The sequence below is a fragment of the Marmota monax genome, unplaced genomic scaffold (assembly GCF_021218885.2).
Source record: "Marmota monax isolate L192 unplaced genomic scaffold, Marmota_monax_Labrador192_F-V1.1 WCK01_AAM20220418_F8-fsc00030, whole genome shotgun sequence".
Lineage (NCBI taxonomy): Eukaryota > Metazoa > Chordata > Mammalia > Rodentia > Sciuridae > Marmota > Marmota monax.
Window position 1 is genome coordinate 14,347,334 of NW_026691988.1, and position 22,050 is coordinate 14,369,383.

At 39.8% G+C, this 22,050-nt stretch overlaps 1 protein-coding gene across 2 annotated transcripts; it reads right to left on the bottom strand.

Annotated features, from left to right (window-relative positions):
- Positions 1–1,374: 1,374 nt before the first annotated feature.
- On the bottom strand, positions 1,375–18,112 carry Fuca2 (alpha-L-fucosidase 2). 2 transcript variants are annotated; one of them, XM_046450619.2, is made up of 7 exons: positions 17,819–18,112; positions 15,210–15,397; positions 12,588–12,927; positions 9,949–10,159; positions 9,381–9,571; positions 3,748–3,856; positions 1,375–1,709 (listed from the first exon to the last, which is right to left on the bottom strand). In XM_046450619.2, exons 1-7 carry the CDS (start codon positions 18,040–18,042, stop codon positions 1,569–1,571), a joined length of 1,404 nt encoding a protein of 467 aa, XP_046306575.1. In that variant the 5' UTR covers positions 18,043–18,112; the 3' UTR covers positions 1,375–1,568. The 2 variants fall into 2 exon arrangements, with proteins under 2 accessions (XP_046306575.1, XP_046306586.1); XM_046450630.2 differs by lacking the exon at positions 17,819–18,112 and adding an exon at positions 17,525–17,791.
- Positions 18,113–22,050: the final 3,938 nt, after the last annotated feature.

A 22,050-nucleotide genomic window follows, 5' to 3' on the forward strand; every position in this document is an offset into this window, starting at 1 on the left:
AATATTTATCCACATAAATTCTTTGGCATAGCTTCAAATATTTAATAATTGCAGCTGAATCCCAGCTACTTGAGAGGTAGAGGCAAGAATATCACTTGAGCCCTGAAGTTTGAGGTCAGCCTGGGCAATATAGTGAGACCCTGTCTCAACAAGAAAAAATAGTGATCAGTTTCAAGAACCTCAACAATGAGTAATTTTAAAAATAAAGTTTTCAACCTTGGCATGATTTTAGGAAATAAAAATAATGTTTAATCTCACTATTTGAAGGACTTTTTTGAAACACATTTCTACATTTGCTTGTAACAAAGTGGAATCTATAGCATTTCAAATAAAGATATGGCCATATAAAACATCTTTTGTTGAGGGGAATGAGCTCCTTAATCAATTTTCATTTCACTTACATTTGAAAAATCATAATTATTTTTGTCTCCTTCTAAGAGAAGATCTGAATAGATTTCCTAATTTTCAAATAGGTTTTCAACTTCAATTTGCTTGAAGTAAACAAATTTATGAATTTAAGTTAGCCTTCAGATTAACCCATCTTCAAAAATAGGCCCACACCTCAAATCTCATACCTCTTTCTAACCTCTCCTTCTGCAGGGGGGAAAAAATTGGAAGACTATGTTCTAAAATATTAGTAGTGCCAATCTGAGTAGCAATTTCATCTTGGAGAATTTGTTTTAAAATATCTATAATAAACATGTATCAGTTTTATAACTAAGAGGGGAAAAGACTATTACTGGATACATTGGAAATACACATTGGGCCAAATTTATTAAATACCTGTATTGTATGCTAGTGTTGCTGTAACAGAACAAGACACACACACACACACACACACACACACACACACACACAATTACCTAGATGGCTCAAACAACAGAAATTTATTTTCTCAGTTCTGGAGGCTGGAAGTCCAACATCAAGATATTGGCAGATTTGGTTGGTTTGATGCTTCTGTCTGGGCTTGCAGATGGTGACCTTCTTGCTATGTTTCTACATAGCTTTCTTCTGTGCTCTTACATCTGGTACCACTTTCCCTTATAAGGACACCAGTCCTGTTGAATTAGGGCCCTGCCCTTATGACCTCATTTAATCTTAATTATCTCTTTATAAATCTCTATTTCCAAATATAGTCACATCAGGGGTTAGAACCTTCAACATAAGAATGGTGGGGTGGGGGGGGGACACACTCAATTTAATCCATAGCACCACTAATTCCTAGCAAAACTAAAAACAAAAAATAATTCTACCTCTGACACACATGGAAGTGAATTCAATGTGAAGAGGAAAAACTTAAATGGTAAAGTGCAGTGAAAGTTAAAATGATACCATGAGTAATTTAGGCAACAGGGAGAAAAGGGAACATAGAGCTGTGTTTTCTAATTATTTGATTTTTTTATTTGTTTTAATTAGTTACACATGACAGTACAATGACCTTGACATATCATACATTTGAATCAGATGGGATAAAATTTTATATTTGCTTTCTCCACATAGTATAATCACAGACACCTATCATTTCCTAGTGTTAGAGCTAACTGCAGCATGGGTCTCTCTGCTGCACATTAGGTCACGTTAGTTAGAGCAAGAGCCCAGCCCCAATTGCAGGGCATCTGAGGAAAGCTTAGCTGTGGCAGTTCTACCATAATGCCATCTGGCTTTGAAGAAATCCAGTTAAGCTGCTTTCCATGTCCCAGTAGTTTTACCTGAAATTAGAAACATTAGATATACAATGTCTCCAGATGCATCTCTCAGATCCACCCACTTTTGCGGGGGAAGAAGTGATTGATATTTCTAAAAAAGCACCACTGACAGAAGATTCTTTTATTTTGGGTTTTTTGTTTGTTTGTTTATTTGTTTGTTTGTTTGTTCGTTCCAGGGATTGAACTCCAGGGGCACATGACCACTGAGCCACATCCCCAGCCCTATTTTGTATTTTATTTAGAGACAAGGGTCTCACTGAGTTGCTTAGCACCTCGCTTTTGCTTGATCTTCCTGCCTCAGCCTCCTGAGCCACTGGAATTACAGGCGTATGCCACCAGGCCCAGCAGAAGATACATTTTTACCTTTCGAGAGTTACAAGTTTTAAGTCAATTCAGTAAATACATCTTTTTCCTTTATTACTCTCAAGAAGGAAATGAAATTGTACAAAGATTTGGGGAATCAGAATTGTAAATCTTAAATGAAGTGTCCAAGGAGGGGAAATGCCAAAGAGAGAATCAGAAAAAGACTGGAACCATTTTGCCCAGCCAAGGCCTGCCCAGTGCTTACACTGAATGTTTGGAGAAACACTCTCTTCTTTAGCCACTGTTTCTTCCCAGGTTTACTAATAGCCTCCACTAATCAATAATGTATAAATTTAATCAGTTACTGCTGTAATTGTCTCACAGCCTTAATTTTCATTATGGTAAGTGGATTAAAAGAAGTTATTCCCTACATATGCTAAGAGTATTTTGAATCATAACTTTCTCAGATGGATCAACATAAGAACAAAATCCTTCTACTTTTATTTTTTGCTATCAAAAAGTCTTCCACATGCTAGATAAGCAGTCTACAAGAAAATATTCATCAATAACTTCATATTAATTGACTCATAGGCCACAACCTGTTTTACTTTTATTTTGAATCAGGATCTCATTAAGTTGGCCAGACTGGCGTTGAATTTGTGATCCTCTTACTTTAGCCTCCCAAATAGCTGAGATTACAGGCATGCACCACCACACCCAGCATCCCATGTACTTTTAAATAATAATACTAACTGATGCCAAATAAAACATAGATAAACTTAAATAATGTCATAGCCAGACTTTAAAGGTGTCCTTAAACTTTAGATTTGAACTCATCTTATTTCTGCCTGATAACCATAAGTGTCACAAATGTGGAAAGTGACACAAAAAGGCTTATTTTGGCAACTCAGCTCCAAAGGAATCAACATCTTAAAGAACAAGACATAAAATATGTCAAAATGGACTGACTACCAGACCTGGTGGTTACAACAGTTTAAAATAGTAGGGTAATAACCAGGTGTGGTGGTGCATGCTTGTAATTCCAGAGGCTTGGGAGGCTGAGGCAGAAGGGTTAAGAGTTCAAAGCCAGCCTCAATAACTTAGCGAGACCCTAAGCAACTTAGCAAGACCTTGCCTCTAAATAAAAAATATTTTTCAAAAAGGGCTGGGGCTGCGGTTATGACTCAGTTGTATAGCGCTTGCCTAGCATGCATGAGGCACTGGGTTTGAGTCTCAGCACCACATATAAATAAATAAATTAATAAATAAAGGTTCATCGACATCTAAAAAGAAAAAAAAACCAAAGGGGTGTGAGCTGGGGATGGGGCTTAGTGGTTAATTGCCCATGGATTCAATCCTGGATATCAAAAAGAAAAAAGTAGGGCCATGACATCTTAAATCATAAATCAGATGTGTTCTGGGCTGGGATGTCAGAGGAAGCACCTAAATATCAATTTTATGGAAAAAAATCAGTAAACTTGAACAATGTAAAATGACTGAAGAACAATATCTATTTTATATTGATATGCATGGAGATGATATATCTGTTGTAAGTTTAATTTTCTTAGGAAGAATTTGAAAAAATTTTGGCCAAACATTTGCAATTGATGAAGCTCATTTAAAAATTACTCTTATTAGATATAAGAGGAACATATATAAGGCTCCCCTTGAAATTAAAACAAGTTATATTCTCATCAGGATATTTTAGTCAGCAACTTAAAGGAACACTTCCTCTTACCTCTGTTTCCCCCAGAATACCTCTGGGTTGGCCAAGAAATAGGTGTCCTGAGGCGGGCCACTTAAGGAAGATGGCATAGACTAATTTTTCCTTAGGTTTAGATGTATACCTGGTTAAAAGAAAAAATAGAAAGCATAGTAACAAGTTACATCCCATGTTACTCCTTCTTTATGGGTCAGGTCTAGAATTATTTTAGAAATAATTCTATGTGCATTTACCAAGGTCTCTGCTAAAAATGAAGGAATGAAAATAGCCCCCTGGTTGTATATAAAGCACTCTCTCCACTCCTCTAGTACTAAAACGAAGTGCTTGGAAGAAAATAATTTTCTTTGGCTAGTATTCTTTTCAGACTGCTCTCATGGAGCTGGAAAAGGGGTGAGAATGAACTAAGTGTAGGACACAAGAACTAGATGGCTTTCCACCTGTTAATTCAAATCTTCCCAGGTCTGCATGTGTCAGCTGTGTGTTGTGCTCAGTTAGGGATCCAACAAGAACAGCACTCAGCTAGTTTACAGTAAAATTTTTAAATTAAGACTTCCATTTTAGACATACAGCTTTACTATGCTCTACATCCAAATGGAAACAGACATGGAGAGGTCATCCATATGGCATTAAAGCCAAGAAAATGGATGATACCAACTTTGGAATTAAGAACTAGAGAGAAAATAAAAGCCCGAAGAGTAAGTCACAGGACCTTCAAGATTCAGAGGTTGAGAAAATCAGGTGGGATCAACAAAGAGGAACAGCCAAGAGGTGCAATGAAAACCAAGAGAAATGGCAGTCAGCTGAGGCAAATACTGCCAATATGTTCAGAAAATGAGAAACTGGGCATTAACCACCAGAGGTTACAATGGGACTTGGCAACAACAACTGTGAGGAATGTTGGGAGTGGAAGTCTGAACAGAGAGGGTTCAAGAGGAAAATTGGAGCAAAAGGTTGGAGATTCTTTCAAGATATTTTACTAGAAAGGAAAGGAAAGAATGGGCAGGTAGCTGGAAACATAAACAGAGTCAAAAGCACTTTATTAAAATGAAAGAAATAACATGTTCATATGCCGATGAGAGCAGATTTAGAAAAAGGGGTAAACTGAAGTTGCATTCAGAAACTAGTTTTAAAATCTGCTCCAATAAAATAGAAAATCATGAAGACATTGACAAATTTCTAGAGACATATGGCCTACACAAATGGAACCAGGAGGACACAGAAATTTTAAACAGATCAATTTCAAACAGTGAAATTGAAGACACTATCAAAAGCCTACCAACAAAGAAAAGCCCAGGACCAGATGGATTCTTAGCTAAGTTCTATAAGACCAAAACTAGACAAAGATACATCAAGTAAAGAAAGCTTCAGATCAATATCCTTGATGAACATAGATGCAAAAATTCTTAAAATCCTGGCAGATCACATACAAAAACATATTTAAATGATAGTGCACCATGATCAAGTGGGTTTCATTCCAGGAAAGAAAGGCTGGTTCAACATACAAAAATTAATAAATGTAATTTATTACATGAATAGACTTGAGGACAAAAATCACATGATTATCTCAATAGATGCAGAAAAAGTATTTGATAACATTCAGCATCCATTCATGTTCAAAACAGTAGAAAAATTAGGGATAATATGAACATACCTCAACATTGTAAAAACTAAATATGCTAAACCTAAGGCCAACATCATTCTAAATGGAGAAAAATGGAAAGTATTCCCTCTAAAAACTGAACAAGACAGGATGCCCTCTTTCACCCCTCCTATTCAACATCTTCCTTGAAACTCTAACCAGAGCAATTAGACAAAAGAAAGAAATTAAAGGGAGATGAATGTGAAAAGAAGAGCTCAACTATCCCCATTTCTATATTTATATTTAGAATAAATATATAGTCTATATTTAGAAGACCCAAAAAAGCTCCACCAGAAAACCTCTAGAAGTCATAAATGAATTCAGCAAAGTAGGAGGTTATAAAACTAACATCCAAATAAGTTGCGTTCCTACATACCAATGACGAATCAGCTGAAAGAGAAATCAGGAAAACTATCCCATTCACAATAGCCTCAAAAACAAAAAACAACATCAAAGTGAATTAATTTAACAAAAGATGTGAAAGACCTCTACAACAAAAACTATAGAACACTAAAGAAAGTAATTGAAGAAGACCTTAGAAGAAGAAAATTTTTCTCCATTGAGAATGATGTTGGCCTTAGTTTTAGCATATATAGCTTTTACAATGTTGAGGTATGTTCATACTATCCCTAGTTTTTCTAGTGTTTTGAACATAAATGGATGCTGAATTTTATCAAATGCTTTTTCTGCATCTATTGAGATAATCATGTGATTATCCCATGTTCTTCCACAGGCAGATTAGGTAGTATAGCAGATTAATATTGTCAAAATGGCCATACTGCCAAAAATGCTATACAGATTTAATGCAATTCCAATGTCATTCTTCATAGAAATATAAAAAGCATTCATGAAATTCATTTGGAAAAATTAGAGGCCCTTGCCAGGTGCAGTGGTGCATGCCTGTAATCCCAACAGTTCCGGAGGCTGAGGCAGGAGGATCTTGAGTTCAAAGCCAGCCTCAGCAAAAATGAGGCACTAAGCAACTCAGTGAGACCCCTTCTCTAAATAAAATACAAAATAGGGCTGGGGATGTGGCTCAGTGGCCAAATGCCCCTGAGTTCAATGACCAGTACCCCCCACCCCAAAAAAAATGAGGCCCAGAATAGCCAAAGAATCCTTAGCAAGAAAAGTGATGCAGGAGGCATCACAATAGCAGACCTTAAATTATACTACAGACTTATATAACAAAAAGGGCATGGTATTGGCACACAGTAAAAATGGAGAATTGCTACAATATCCTTGAGTATAGGATTTAGGATGGGATCCTTAAAACAAGGATTAAGAGTGGGAGTGTAGCTCAGTGATATAGTCCTGGCTTAGCATGTGCAAGGTCCTGGGTTAGATCTCTAGCACCACAAAAAAACAAAAAGCCCTCAAGAAATGACCTTAAATCAAAGTGATATAAATTGACACTGTACATGTGTACATGTGTTTCTAGTGACAATTATCTTTCTAGGGGCAGCCAAGATTAGAGCTAAACTTAGAGCTTAACTTAACCAAAGCTGATTTTACATTAAGTGAATACAACAGAGAGAGGGCAAAGGAGCTGAGGGCATGTGCAATGGATTTATTGCAGTGATGGGCCAGAGATCTGACCTGGATAAGGAAGAAAAGAAAACTTGAGAGGGCTGAGGGACAGGGAAAATGTGATAGTATTAAAGACATTTGATCATTGGATTATAAATCCCTTTGGAGGCTGACAGGCTTTGTGGAGTGAGCTGAGATATAAGAATGTTTCAAATTAAAACCATGGAAAATGTGCGGCAAAATCTAAGTTGTAACCAAAGGAAGGGGTAGCAAAGGTAGAATAGACAAAATCCCTAGGAGAGAGGTCACACAGCAAGTTAGAACTGTGAATAGATAAAGTAAAACCATTAAGAAGTATTTTAAAAATTGTTCTGGGAACAGGGATAGTGAGCTAAGGCTAAACTCTCAAAGGATTTCAAGGTTTGACCTGGGAATATGTAGATGACCATAAGCAGAAGGAGAGGCAGAGCTCTTGGGAGCTCTTCTGAGACTAAGAAGAGCTCCCAAGAATGAGGGAGAAGGAGGGAGACACTCAGCTTCAGAGGTCACATCACATATTTTGTATTTTACTTTTAGTTATTGCAACACCACTAGATAGATAATACTAATGATTGTGAAATTAAAAACACAGAAGCAAATTCCAAAATTAGATTTAAACTATCTGTAATATGAAAAATTGGCACTGAGTTCTCATTAGGGTTTCTCCAAGATCCAACATGATAAAATTGTGAGAAAAAAAAAAACAAACACCTTTTTTTTTCAATTATTTGCCTTTGAATAGATTGCCTTTCTTTATTTTCTTCAGAGAGCTGACTATAGGTTTTAAGTTATAAGTTAAGTACGATTGAGCAAGAACATTTAGTTTAACCTTCTGATTCATATTTGATCAGGAAGCACTCACTTAGGTGGCATTGGGGTGCAATTTTAGAACTTCACTGACTGCACTTATGTATGCATATGAAGGCCCCACATCAAACACCATTAGGTTTGCAGTGTAATTTGGGTACTCATTGGCACACAGAAACTTCCCAAGATCAGGTAGAAACTTGAGGAAAAATTTTTATGGAAGATATTAGTTAAAGAAAATTAAGCAAGTTAATTTTAAAGAAACATCAGGTTTAGATTTATTAGCATAGTATAAACAAGTAACACATTTTTAATCAATAAGAATAATGCTGTTGTTTGAGACTGATTTTTTCCAATTTTTTAATTGTGGTAAGATATAACAAAATTTATCATCTTAAATTTGTTTAAGTGTACAGCTCAGTGTTATTAGATACATCCATAATGTTATGCAACTAACACCACCATTCATCTCTAAAACTCTCTTCATCTTATAGAACTCAGCTCTGTACCCATTAATCACTTCCCACCTCCTCTGCCCCACCTCCCATCAACTACCATTCTAATTTCTGTCTCTGAGTTTAACTACTGCAGATATCTTGCAAAATGGAATCATATAGTATTTGTCTTTTGGCTTATTTCACTTTACATAACATGAATGTTCATCTATGTGTAGCATATGTTGGAATTTCCTTCCTTTTCAAGGCTGAATAATATGTGCATACCACAGTATATGTACATGACACTTTTTGCCTATCCATTCATCTGTCAATGGACTCTTGGATGGCTATTGTGGATATAATTCTGCTATGAACATGGATGTGCAATAAGTCAGTGAGTGGTAAAGCACTTGCCTGGCACATATGAATCCCAGACGTAAAAGGGTCATAGGTTAATTCTATGATTTATTTTTTGAGGAACTGCCATACTGTTTTCTACAGTAGCTGTAACATTTTACATTCCCTCTAACAGTGCTCAGGGGTTCTAGTCTCTCCACATCCTCATCAACACTTGCTTCCCCTTTTTTGATATTAGCCATCTTAGTGGATGTGAGGTAGTATCTCATTATGGATTTTACTTGCATTTCCCTAATTATTATGATATTAAGTATCTCATCTTGTGCTTGTTGGCCATGAGACAAATTACACCATTACAACTGTTGTCTCAGTAGGGAGACAGATACCTGGTGCTTCCTACTTGGACATCTTCCCCAAATCCTCTGTAATTTGGATTTTTTTTTCTCCTTTCTTGGATATCTCTTGCTTGCTAATATGATAGGATATAACATCTGCAAAAATTAGAATTTACTGATGATTAAACAGTAGTCTGCTTTAGATTAACCACTCAGCATTTTCAACTTATTTAAATGGCTTACAACTTATTTAAATGGCTCTTGTAAGAGCTGACAACTTTGGGCTAAAATTTGTCCTTTCCTAGGAGATATCTAGAATTTGAGAAACATTAAGTATTCAAAAATATGCTAATTATTCTTCTTCTCTTTGTATTTGAGTAAAGTTGGAAAGTGCTTTGGATGGGTAATATGATCTGATGTCCCTTATTATTCTGCTCTTATTTTTATCTTTGAGAAATTTAAATGCCTTCCTCTATCAAATGGAACTTGGTAACCAGAAAAACTTACCACACATCTGGGGTGACACTGTCATTCTGGGATCGCCACGGGTGGGTTTCATAAATGGCTTCCCCATTGACTTTTAGCCAGGTCCCCATTTGCCTTAATCGCTCCTCAAAAATTGCAGAAATGGTGCCATCTAGTGTGGGTCCAATATTCATCAAAAGATTTCCTCCACATGCAACTGTTTGCACAAGTTGCTAGAGAATTAAGAATAAATACAGTTCTTAGGTTTAAAAAAATCCATCTTCCATGTGTTAATACATCATAATTTTCTGTGGACATACAGTCACTATCCAGAAGAACAAACCTAGACATAGAGTAATGCCCTGTGTTTGCAGGTCATCAAGTTACCCCACTTGTAAGAAATTGTTCCCACCCAACCTCACTATTAAGAACATGGGCTAATGCTGTAGCTCAATGGTGGAGTGCTTGCCTAGCATACTTGAGGCACTGGGTTTGATCCTCAGCACCACATAAATATAAAATAAAGATATTGTGTCTGCCTAAAACTAAAAAGAAAATATTCAAAAAAAAAAGAACATGACAATAATGGCCATCACACGTTTTACCGTACCTTTACCAACTCTTCAATTGTAAAATAGTCTCCAATGTCAGCATTCCTCCTATAGCCCCAGGAAAACTTGTCTATTGTCATACAGTTTTCCCACTTATGTGGCAAAAGGTGTCCTGGGTTATATCGATCACTGCAGGTATAGTAGCCACCGTGCTTACAGATGCAGCCAGCTCCCCAGCGATCGTTGGTGACTACTGTGTCCCGAACTGGGCTGAAATGAGAAGTATAATTTTTTTCCAAGAAAATGTGTCTTATATGCAAAAGGAAATGTCACTGAAAAGAGGTCTAGCCAAAATCCACTCCTGAAAAATGACCACAGAATGACAGAGTGGGACCCCAAAGTGCTGAAGTCAAATAGACCCAGGTTGATTGGAATTCTGGCTCTGTCAACCTTCTAGCTCCAAGATCTAGAGCAGGTTATCTAACTCCTCTGAATAACCAATTGCCTCATTATCATTAGAACAAAAATAATTGATGTAAACAGCCCAGTGCCCAGCACACACAGCACTTACAAGAGCATTGTACTATTATTTGAAGCTCTGCCTCCCATACTGTGAATGGCACCCCAAACTAGATTTATACTCAAGATATTTTTCTCCAATAATCTCAAATGTATATTCTAACCTTTCTTCTCTAATTGTGCTTAGTATTTTAGAATCTCAGAAAAATAAACTGTTTAAATCATGTGAAATAACTTCACAACATTTCTTATCATGACTGATAGTTCACATAGAAGGAACTCATTGCACTTAAAGGAGGCAAATTTTTTTTTCTTTTGTCACAAGGAATACATTTAATCATTAACAACCTCTTTACTTTCTACTGTTTCATTTAAATGCATTTTAATACAGCTCATAACAGGGCTTTGTGTCAATTTTTTTTCAGATCAAGTCAGATACAACTTCTTGAGGATAAATTAAGGTCATTGCCCCCTCTCCCAAGCTAACGTAAAAAGCTTGTGCTGTATCAAGAACAAATGTTCCAATCTTCAACATATCGCAGACATGACAATTTGGGTGTGTCCCAGATCCATTTTAATCTGAGAACATAATCCTGATGTGAATGTAACTGAGACATGAATTTATTCAGAAAAATGTTTTTCCATTGTTTTCAAAATATTTGTTGTAAATGACAGAAATTCCTTTGCTAAAGATGAACATCTTCCTCCTCTACAAGATATTTAGCACCTCTAAAGAGGCAGTTTTGATTCACAAACCAAAGGAGATGGCTTCCAGTCCTTTTTCTCAGAAGGAGCACCTGGAAGCACTACCACTTTTGGTATCAAGAGTTTTCCAGAACATGTACTTATGTGCTTTGTAGACCAAGGAAGCAAAAGCAGGTTTCCTGACTTTACTGCACAGTATCAAGTGCTTACAAATGTAAATGTGGTTCCCATGGTTCTAGCCTAATGGAGGAATTCAGTAAGAGCTCCCAATTCACACAGGACAGTCTTGAATGCTCAAGAAAGTAACAGGAAAGAAGGGGAAGAGGTGAGAATACTGAGGATGACTGGAAAGAGAAGACAGACAAGGTTGACTCTGACAGAGCGGCAAAGATTATCAGAAGGTAGGATGATAAAAAGAAGCAATCAGAGGAAGTGAAAATGTAATCAAAATGCAGTACAAGGTCCTTAACAGACCAGAGGAATTGATTAAAAGAGGGACTCACAAAAATAATACTTCTAAAGTTTTTGATTCTTTGATTTTTAGTCTGACTTCAAAATCAGAAAACAAAGTTGTATTTAATTCCTGATTTGTTTACTTCTGATAATTTCAAGTGAATATGGATACAGCTAATAAGTGTTATTTATAATGATTTCCTTCCCTGATAAGGGACAGACAGACTTGAGTAGTGAAAACATGAGGTTAAGGGAATAATTCTGTAAATGGGTCCTTCTTACCAACCCCCAAATGCTTTCCCTTTTTTAAAACAAAAAACAATTTACCTGCAGCCCTGTCTGGCTTAAGTAGACAGGATGTCTCAGCAAATTACCTGTTATCTGAAGGAGAAATGCAGGCACAAAATGTCATAAGAAGAATACAAGTTCCTGTGAAGTGGAGGCACTTTTGTGACCCTAACACAGTCCTAACCCCAGAACTCAAGGAGGTAAGGATCATTCCTCCTAAGCATAAAATCTTCAAGAACAGGTTCCAAATAGAATTAGTCAGCATTGTCCAAAGTGACCTTGAGTTGTCATGACAGTGGGGACGTGAAAGTCTAATATCATCCTGCTATCAGTCAAAAGTCAAGAAGGTGGATCTGGGGGGCACTCTGGAAACTTCCCTTGGAACCCCCAATAGAACTAGACAGCAGGAGAGGCACACTGTCGCTCTATTCTCTGAAAGGACCCATTTTTCTCCCTTAAGAGTGTCCCCCTTTCCTATTCTTTCTAAAAAAAACTTGTGCCTGTAACTCTGAGCGACATGTCTGAAATCTTTCTTTCTAACTTGATCACAAGAATGGGGATTTGGAGGAGGGGTCTCTGTGCTGCCTCAGTTTCTTGGCAGACCCGAACCCTGTAACACTTTCCATACCACAAGTGAGCCTAAAAGGAAATATTTCAAGAAGTATGTAAATTTAAATGCTATATGCAAATTAGGAGCTCCTGGGAAATTACAGGCACCTAGTAGCACACATACCTTTCATTGTACAGCCAGGCTAAGAAGTTTGTGCTGTTCCAGTAGTTATCTGGTGCCCCTCCATCTCCATCTGACCACAGAACCTCAGGCTGGTACTTTTTCACCAACTCATAGAGCTCAGGCAACATCTTAGAAATTGGAAATTTTTGCTTACGGAAGGAACTGGATTCATCTTCAAGGAAGAGTGGATGAAACCATTCAAAAAGGGAATAGTACAGTCCAAAATGCAAGTCAGTTTTGTTCCTGATGGCCACTTCCAGTTCCTTGACAATGTCCCTCTTCGGTCCCTCATCCATGGCATTCCAGTTCCAGGAATACTCTGAACCCCACAAAGTAAAGCCTGAAAGGTGACATTAAAACCCTTTGTAAGCATTGTCAATTTCACTTCAGTAAATTTCCACTCATAAAAATGCCAAAACAACTCAGATGCAATATATAAATAACTACTTAAACAAGTGACAATTGTTTAGCATTTTTTTCATAGTTTAGCATTTCTTTTTCATATTCTGTTCTTATAAGAGAAACAAATGAGAATTTAAACAAAGTGGAACCTCAATCTTTAAAAACATGACTCAGGGTATACTGTAAGGTCTGTATAGTGTGATCTCTTTTTTTCTCCTTAGGACTTTGAGATCCTTGAAGGGCAGCATCATGTCTGCAGTGCTCCCCACTATGCTCAGCCAACTGTCAGCTCAAGATCAAAGCAAAATAAACCAACAACAGCAGGTCACTTCTAAGATGGGGACACCTTCCATACCCACGAGCTACAACAATGACCACCACTGTTTACAATGGAGCTTCTGAGATGATGCATTCCTACAAGTTTCTTATGTGACTTCTTATCCAAACGTGAAGGTATATTGCTTGGTTGTAGGATTGTCTGTTTTATCATAGTGTGATTCTAGAACACTAGGGATCCATATGTAAACAATCTCCTTGATCTTGACAATTCATTTAACCAAGAGGCAGAAAAGACACTACTTCCCAGTAGTTTCATGCTACCCACCATTTGGAACCTCACCCTACTCTAAACACAAAAGTAAATAATGTTTTTAGTTGTAAGTTGGACACAATATTTTTATTTATTTATTTTTATGTGGTGCTGAGGATCAAACTCAGCACCTCGCGCATGGTAGGCAAGCAGTGTACCGCTGACCACAACCCCAGCCCCAAAAGTGAATAATTTACCAATTAAATAGTTGAGAAAATAGTAGTATACCATTACCCAAGTATTTTGAAATAATTAATATTTTAATGGGAATGTGCATTTTGATTGCTAGTTGTTCTATATAAACATGTTCAAAGAGAGATATAAACTGAAATGCTTAAGAAACAACATGAAAGACTCGTAGAATCATAGGTATCATGTTATTGTTCCAGTCAAGTCTAAGATTGAGTCTCTCTTCAGATTTATTTCAAGAAGTTTTTAAAATAGTTTGTACTTATTCCAAAGACATTTGGGGTACGCTTCAAAGCAGTGTTAACATTTGAGGTCTTAACTCAAATATTTTCAACTTGACATATCCTAACGTCAGGGAGTGCAGTGACCACTTGGATCTTTGACTCAGTATCTCTACCATATGCTCACACAGTGTTGGTCCCTCCTAACGGAAACCAGTAGCACATTGTCCATGAGCAATAAAAATTGAGAATGTATAAATGTGGGCTGTGTCATCTCTCCTCACAGCTTGATTAAGATCATTGTGTTGTTGGTGGTGGTGGTGTTTTAATACACTCACTAAGTAATACTTTGTGCCATATAGGTTGGGGAAGTTCCTAGATTTCAGGAAATCAACATGATCTCAAGAAAACACACTTAAAAATCCATCTCAGCAGAAATATCTATAAGGAGGAATCATGAAGCTTCAGACTGTGGCCAAAGGGGAAAATACTATAAGTTAATTCCAAATTTTTGTTCCTCCCTTCCTATTTCCTTGGTACTCCTAGAAAAAACAATGAGGTAAATTTTCTTATATCAAGGCAAAGATGGTCATGGAAATGAAACTACCTAATGAATTATGAGGTTGGGACAATAAACTTATTGATGTGTCCTTGGTCTTATGATACTAAGTGGTAATGGGTGGAGTGCAGTCTTAGTGTAGGACCACTGTGTTTTCTTTTAGATATTCCTCAACCAACTATGATATTTCTAGGCACCATTGCAGTTCCATAATCCTTTTCCCTCCAGGTAATCTGTGTTGATCACTAGTAACTCATCCACCATTTGTACCATGTGGCCACCTAAGAGTTAGTCAAAACTGCAGTCAAGTTTATCAGTAATGTTGCAAGACTGCAGCATAGACTTCATGGTGTCTTCACAGAAAGTATTCAGAGGGAAGAAAGGTAAGTATGCAATTCCTCTTGGAAACTCTAACTCTCATCCCACTTCAGTTGGCTTTAAGTAATGCTTGGAAACAACTGTGCATAGAATAAATTGTGGCCATCTTGTTCTGTGAAATATGTGATCTGTCTGTATCCCTACTGTCTCTCAATTTAGGTAAAACATGTAGTCTTAAATGTCAGTCTCCACTTTGGAGAACTGATCTCATAGGGATGACCTTGCTTTAGCAAAGGAATAACTTGTCAATTCCTGAGCATTGTCAGCATCTGTGTGCACATTACCTTCATGATGTTTGGAAGTCAAGACAACGTATTTGGCACCAGAGGCCTGAAGAATATCTGCCCACTGATTTACATTAAAGAATTTTGCTGTAAATAGTGGTGCAAAATCTTCATATTTAAAATCAGGAGGGTAATTATCTTTCATAAATTTCACAAACTTTGGTCTCTTTTCCTTTTGCCAGTACCACCTATGGGAAGAAGAGCAGTAGCACATAAACAACACAAACATAACCATTTGAAATGATTGCCCTGGATCCCTCTAGTATCTCCCAGTTCCTCAAAAATTATCCAGATCCTCTTGGCTTCCCCATCAACTTCCCCGTTGACTTTGTATTAAGAAAAGCTGATGTAAACCAAACTCCCCTCTCATTTTTCCTCTATTTCCACTGTGAAATCCTCTCAACTCTGAAATTAAAGCATTCTGGACAACCTGGCTAGATATTCTCTTAGTTCTTCACTTTTAAATCACAATACCTAGAATGACCTTTAAGTGCTTTGTAACACAAGAAACTAGGGCTTCAAAAGAGACAAACCCCTACTGTATTCAATAGCAGAAAACACATTTTGGGTGTAAGATGAAAAAGAAGCAACAGTAAATAAGAAGATGCTATTTTTAACAAGTTAACTCAGCCTTCAAGAATGACTTGTCACATGTATTCATTCTGACCAAGAGTGAACTGAGCCTAAACTGCTTCCACAAGGCTGCATAAGGAAATGTACATCTAAAACACATGTAATCAACCCCACAGTAACTATCCTTACAAAACAGATGCAAGCTATATCTCGGACTCTTCTGCCTGTCCGTCACCTCTCCTTTTATAAGAATACTTCCACTGGATAAACAAATCCACAGTCAGCACTGCATCCCCAAAGATGACAAGGAGGCTCTTCTGGCTGTGAAGACTTCGCTGGTAAACATAATACATACTGAGTACTGCCCTGTGCCTGGTCCAAAGTCACATACATATTTTCCCAGCTTCTATGGTAGGTAGGTCACAGAAGTGAGAACTATGCTGGCCAGTGGACCTTGTGGGAAAGGTGGCTTGGGGGTTTCTGGGAATGGTTTCTTTCCGAGCAAAAAAGACAAACAAGGCCTTCCTTCCTGCCTTTGGGCAAGATTGCAGGCTATGTGAGGCTTGGGATGCCTGGACACTATCATAAAACTATGAAGGACCAAGCCCTCAAACAGAGGCTGCATCTTTGATTCATCTGTGAGCCAACTACTTCTAAACTTCTTGTTCTGTGAGACAATAAAATCTTATTATTACAACTTTTACCTGGGTTTTTGATGCCTCGAAATGAAAATACCACAAATGATCTATGGTGCATTTTTACTATTTATTTATTTATTTATTTATTTATTTATTTATTTATTTATTTATGCTGCTGGAGATTGAGCTCAGGGTCTCCAGCATGCTGCTAATGCTCTGCCTCTGAGCTATCTCCCCAGCCAACATTCTTATTTTTTAAATTGAACTACAAGTTTGGCACAGTAGTGTAAACCTATAATAACAGCAACTGGGGATCCTCCTAACTCAACAGGAAGATCAAAAGTTCAAGACCAGTCTAAGCAAAAGGAGACCCTGTCTCCAATTTAAAAATAAAAAGGGCCGTGGATGTAGCTGGGAGGTAAGAGTACCAGTAGGGGGGAAAAAAAAAAAAAGAAGTGAACTACAAAAGAAATTGTGACAATCAGAAAGCTGAACACAAATATAAATATGTACACACTCATTTGAAGAGCTGAATATTAGAAGCGCTTAATCAGAAAAGGTGTGTGTAACCATTTATAAAATCGCATGCACATTTCATATAAATCTCAAGATAAAATCTAACAAACATTTTTGTGTAGCACTTTTCATATGACAGTCTATTAATGGTTTAAATGTTTTTGTTTTTTGAGACAGGGTCTCACTAAGTTGCCAGGCTAGACTCCAACTCCCATCCTCCTGCCTCAGCATCTCTGGTGGATACACACCATCCATCACACATTGGTGTGCTATGTTAAAATGCTATCTTGTGTCACTCTTTTAAAGAAGGCTCTAGCTAGGCAGGGTGGCACACGCCTGAAATCCCAGCCACACTGGAAGCTAAGGCAGGAGTCCCCCGGAGTTCCAGGCCAGCAAGGGCAACTTAGTGAGACCCGGTTTCAAAACAAAAACAAAAACAAATGAAAGCCTTTCCACATATACTTGGACCATACTTCAAGGCAAAACGACTGAAAGTGGGCAGGTAGCCGCCTAACAACAGTGGGACGTGAGTCCCAGGCACTGGTCTACCCGACACAAACTGGTTTTTCGGGTCGCTCCACGACATACATAGTGTCATAACTCCAGCTGGACCAGCGCAAGGCTCCAGGAGGTGAGGAGGTCGATCCAGGGTCGGTGTCTGGAAACTTGCAGTCACGAGGAAGGACTGTCCAGTGCTCTTCTAGCCCCAGGCGCTGTCAGGAAGTCATCATCACCGGGAACCGAACGCTGGAACCGGCCAAGCGAAACTGACAAGCGGGCAGCCATAGGCCGTAAACAGGCGTGCTGGGGCGCGTCCGGGGTCCTCGGTGGAGAGACAAAAAGCAGCGTGCAAGGAGACTGGGGTGGGGGGAGCGCACTCACCAGAACCATTCGCTACCGAAGCTGGGCACGGAAAACACGCCCCAGTGGATGAAGATGCCGAACTTGGCCTGGTCGAACCAGGCGGGCAGTGGGCGGGCGTCCAGCGACTCCCAGGTGGGGTCGTAGGGTGCCGCGCAGCTGGCCGGGCCCGGTGGGGGTGGCAGAAGCAGCAGCAGCAATAGCGGGAGCGCGAGGCGCGTGCGCGCCAGCTCCCAGGACAACATGTCCCCCAGGCGGCGACGGTCCCGTCTGCACGCTCCCGCGGCCGCTGGAGCTTTGCACTTCCGCGTCTCCTGCAAGTATGCTCTACTACTGTCACCTGACCAAACAGGCCTCGGTCAGATGACGGACCACCCTCTCTCCCTGTGGGTTGGGTGTGCCCGCTTTGGGGCCCTTAAGCTGAACCCAGGAGGGCTGCCTGGTTCACTTGCAAAACTAAGAAGGCCAATTATTACCCCACAGGCAGCCCCCAGAGTGCCTAGCTAAGACTCCCAGTCCATCTGCTTTGAGGAGAGAAAAGTTAAGTGTGGATGAGGGACCTGTGACCAGAGCTCTGCCCTCCATCTGATACTGATAGGGACAGACATGAGTGGTGAGAACATGAGGTTAAGGGAATAAATTATAAACTGGGCCCTCTGTGCTGATCCAAATGCTTTCCTTTCTACCTCTAGCCCTAACTGGCTTACATCAATAGGATATGTTACATTCCTCAGCAAACTGCCTGTTATCTGAAGGAGAAATGCAGGTGTAAAAAGTCATAAGAAGAGGACAAGTTAATCTGAACGGGGACACTTTTGTGACCCTTACACAGACCTGTCCCCAGAACTCAGGGAGATAAGGCCTAAGCATAAAATCTGTGAGAACAGATTCCAAATAGAAACAGTCAGCATTAATCAGAGTGACCTGGAGTTGCCACAGCAGTGGGGACTTGAAAGTCTGACATCATCCTGGTGTCAGTCAAAAGCCAAGATGAGGACCTGAGCAGAACTCTCTGGAAACTTCCCTGGGATGTCCAATGAAACTGGAGGGGAGCAGGGGCACACTCTCTCCTCTCCAAGAGGACCCACTCTCTCCCTCAAGAGTGTCCCCCTCTCCTCTTTCCCATTCCTTCTAATAAACTCGTTGGTGCCTATAACTCTGAGCTACACTGTCTCAAATCTTTCTGACTTGATTCCAAGAATCAGGGTTTGAAAGGGGGACTTCAGGCTGTTTCAGTTTCTCAGAAGACCCGTAACCCTGTAACAATATGACCCTTACAGAAATCATTAGAAAGGTCATTGTGACCCCATCCACTATGGAGGCTGCCTAATGTGTCTCAACCATGTTCTTAGAGGCAGGAGTTTCTCCAGGAAGGAACTCAGAAAGTAATCCAGATTGTTCTTAACCACTACATTTGCCCCAGAGTTTCTGGATATGTTAGAACTGTCGCTGCCAACCTTCAATTTGTATCATGTGAAGTCCCAAGAGTTTCAGGTTCAGTTAATCTGGACTGGGGCCCAAGAATTTACATTTCTACCAAGGCCCTAGGTGAGTTTCATGTTGTTAGTGGGTGGACCAAACTTTTCCGAGAACTACTCATTAGAAAACAAGGTGATCTGAGACAGGTGACACTTTTGACACGAATGTTTCAGAAATCTCCAAGCTGGCTTGGGGAAAGGAGCCAGAAACTTGGAAAAATTAATCAAGAGCCCGCTTCACAAGTTTACCTCTCCTGCTTTATAAATATCTTCAGAGTAAAGCCAGAAAGAGTCCTCACCCCTCTCTTCTGCAAAATCCTCTCCCTTTGTTGGGTCAATTTAAATGCCACCTCTTGTGTGATGCTCTCTGCCTCCTGCTTCCCTCCCTAAACATTTTATGCCCTCCTGTGTATCTCCATAACACCATATTGCAACCACTAAGACAGGATTTTAGGCTCTGTCTTGTAAGTGGGTACATATAGACCCCATTTCTCATTAGTCTGTGCATTTCTTGAGGGTGATAATAGTGAATTTCATTTCTCTTGTCCCTGCATATACAGCAGAGCCTGACACAGAGAAGCTGTGTCAAAACACTCAAAATGTGTTTGCTGAAGTTCTTCACAGAATCGGGGTTCTAATTAGTGAGTGAACAAGGAAGGAAGTGGCATGTTACCTGCACTCTCCCATCTCTGCAGAGAGATGGGAACAGCTGAAGTCACTGACATCACAGGAATTGTGGCATTCTTCCTCTTGTTTCAATGACAGTGGCTCCCTAGGACTGCAGCTCCACCATGAGAGTCCCCAGTTTTGTCATAGCGAGGGTCTTTTGGAAGAGAGGGCACAAGGGATCTGCTAAGCATGAACTACCAATTGCAACAGTCCCAGTTTGATACAAAAGGAAAGTGATAATTTTTATTACCTTGTCTTTGAAGCCCCAGAACCATCCGAGACTTCAGTAGCCACTGAACCCAAGGCACACTGGAACAATAAGGTGGACTTCTCACCACTGTTGCCTTAACATCATCCCTCATCAGAGGTTTGTGTATTAGTGCAAGTGACATTTTTCCCTAGTGACAATGATATTGTGAAGAGTCAATGGGACTGTAGATACGGTCGTGGTGACAACGCAACAGTGGGGCCTGGTCTTCTCATCAGCCCTATGTGAACCCCATGTAGCAAAAACTTCATCTTCCAAACTATGCTTTTATCATGTAATAAGTTATTTACATGCCCATGCATTTCATTTTAAGAGTGCTGATTAGCTCTGATCTACATAAATGACACTTGGGTCATTTGTCATTTCTTGTGAAGGCAAAGAAACTATTTTAGTTAGCTTTTCTGTCCCTACAATGGGCAGAGAAGCCCTTTCCCTCAGGCTCCCCTTTACTTTTCTAACATCCACAAAGATAGTGTTCACACTTACATGAGGCTTACAGGGAGTTGGGGACAGGAGCTCAGGTGCTCTCCAGGTTCTGGAAAGGAATATGATGACCCTGCCTCCTCTGGCCCTGGGGTGCTGACCTTGGTCCTCTTGCCATTGCCACAAGAGGCTTGAAATTCCTGTGATTCATGATCTGGTCTGCAGAGAGGCTTCCAGGGGTATGCTGGGGTCTTTTAAGGCATGGTTGTGAACTGCACACCCATGGCAAAGAGGGCCTGCCACAAAGAATCACTCTGGTCAAATTTTCTGTTAACTTCTCAGCTACTTCTGGATCCTATCTGTGACACTGAAATATCAAGTTCATTCCTAGAAATGTAAAATTCAGCCTTCTGTACTAACAGGGCTGTACCTGTTAAATGTGCCCATCAGCCTATGATGGGATAGAAAAGCCCCTTCCCTCAGTCTCCCCCTTACTTCTGTAACACCCACAAAGATAGTGTTCACACTTACAGGAGGCTTACTATGTACGATGTATAATTTAATTCTCACCTCAATCTGAGGAAGATGATGTCCTATTATCATTCACATTTAACAGGTGAGGACACTGAGACTCAGAGAGGTTGAGTGCCTTACCCAGTGATCCACAGCCCTGTAGCTGAGAGTGGAATTGTCTGGAAACCCAGTGGTCTCAAACTTTTCTGGGGTGCTCCTTATTATTTGTAATCCCTTGTCCTCCTCTCTTTACTCCTTTTCTATGTATTCCCTGACTCCAGGCCAAAAAAAGAAAGGGTTTCTTTCATTTGTGCTATGTCATGGGCTCTTGCTACCATGAAACTGGACTAGTTACCATATAAAGGCTGGATGGAGTTTGATTTGTTCTGAACACTCTCCTTCTGTGTGTTGATGTCAGCTGCAGGGTGAATGTCTCACTTCTTCCACTGTCCACTTCAGAGGAGTTCTGGGAAGTGCTGAGACTGGTTGGTGGCCATCATCCAATTCCCACATAGAGATCCAGAATGTCATCAAGAGCTCACTCAGATATCAGCTCCACCCTCGGCAGTCGGTGACATCCCTGAGGATACAACTGGCAGGACTTCTTCCTCTGGCAGCAACAAAGAATCTGGTGGGGGCTGGTCCCCCAGGCTTTCCTGCCCAGTGCCCTGTGTGCCAGCAGCTGCCAGCCGTGGTGGCTCCATGAGTACACCTGTTGCTACAGGACAACGACCTCACGTTTCCTGCAATTGGCTCCTTCAGACAAGCAGGATCAGATCAGAGCTTCTTGACAATGTTCCCATGGAGGCCCAGGGCTCCCAAAAGCCTTATTAATAAACCATGTCCCCCCAAAGAACTTGAAATGTCAGATTTCCGGATCTTCTATCAAAACCTTCAAATAT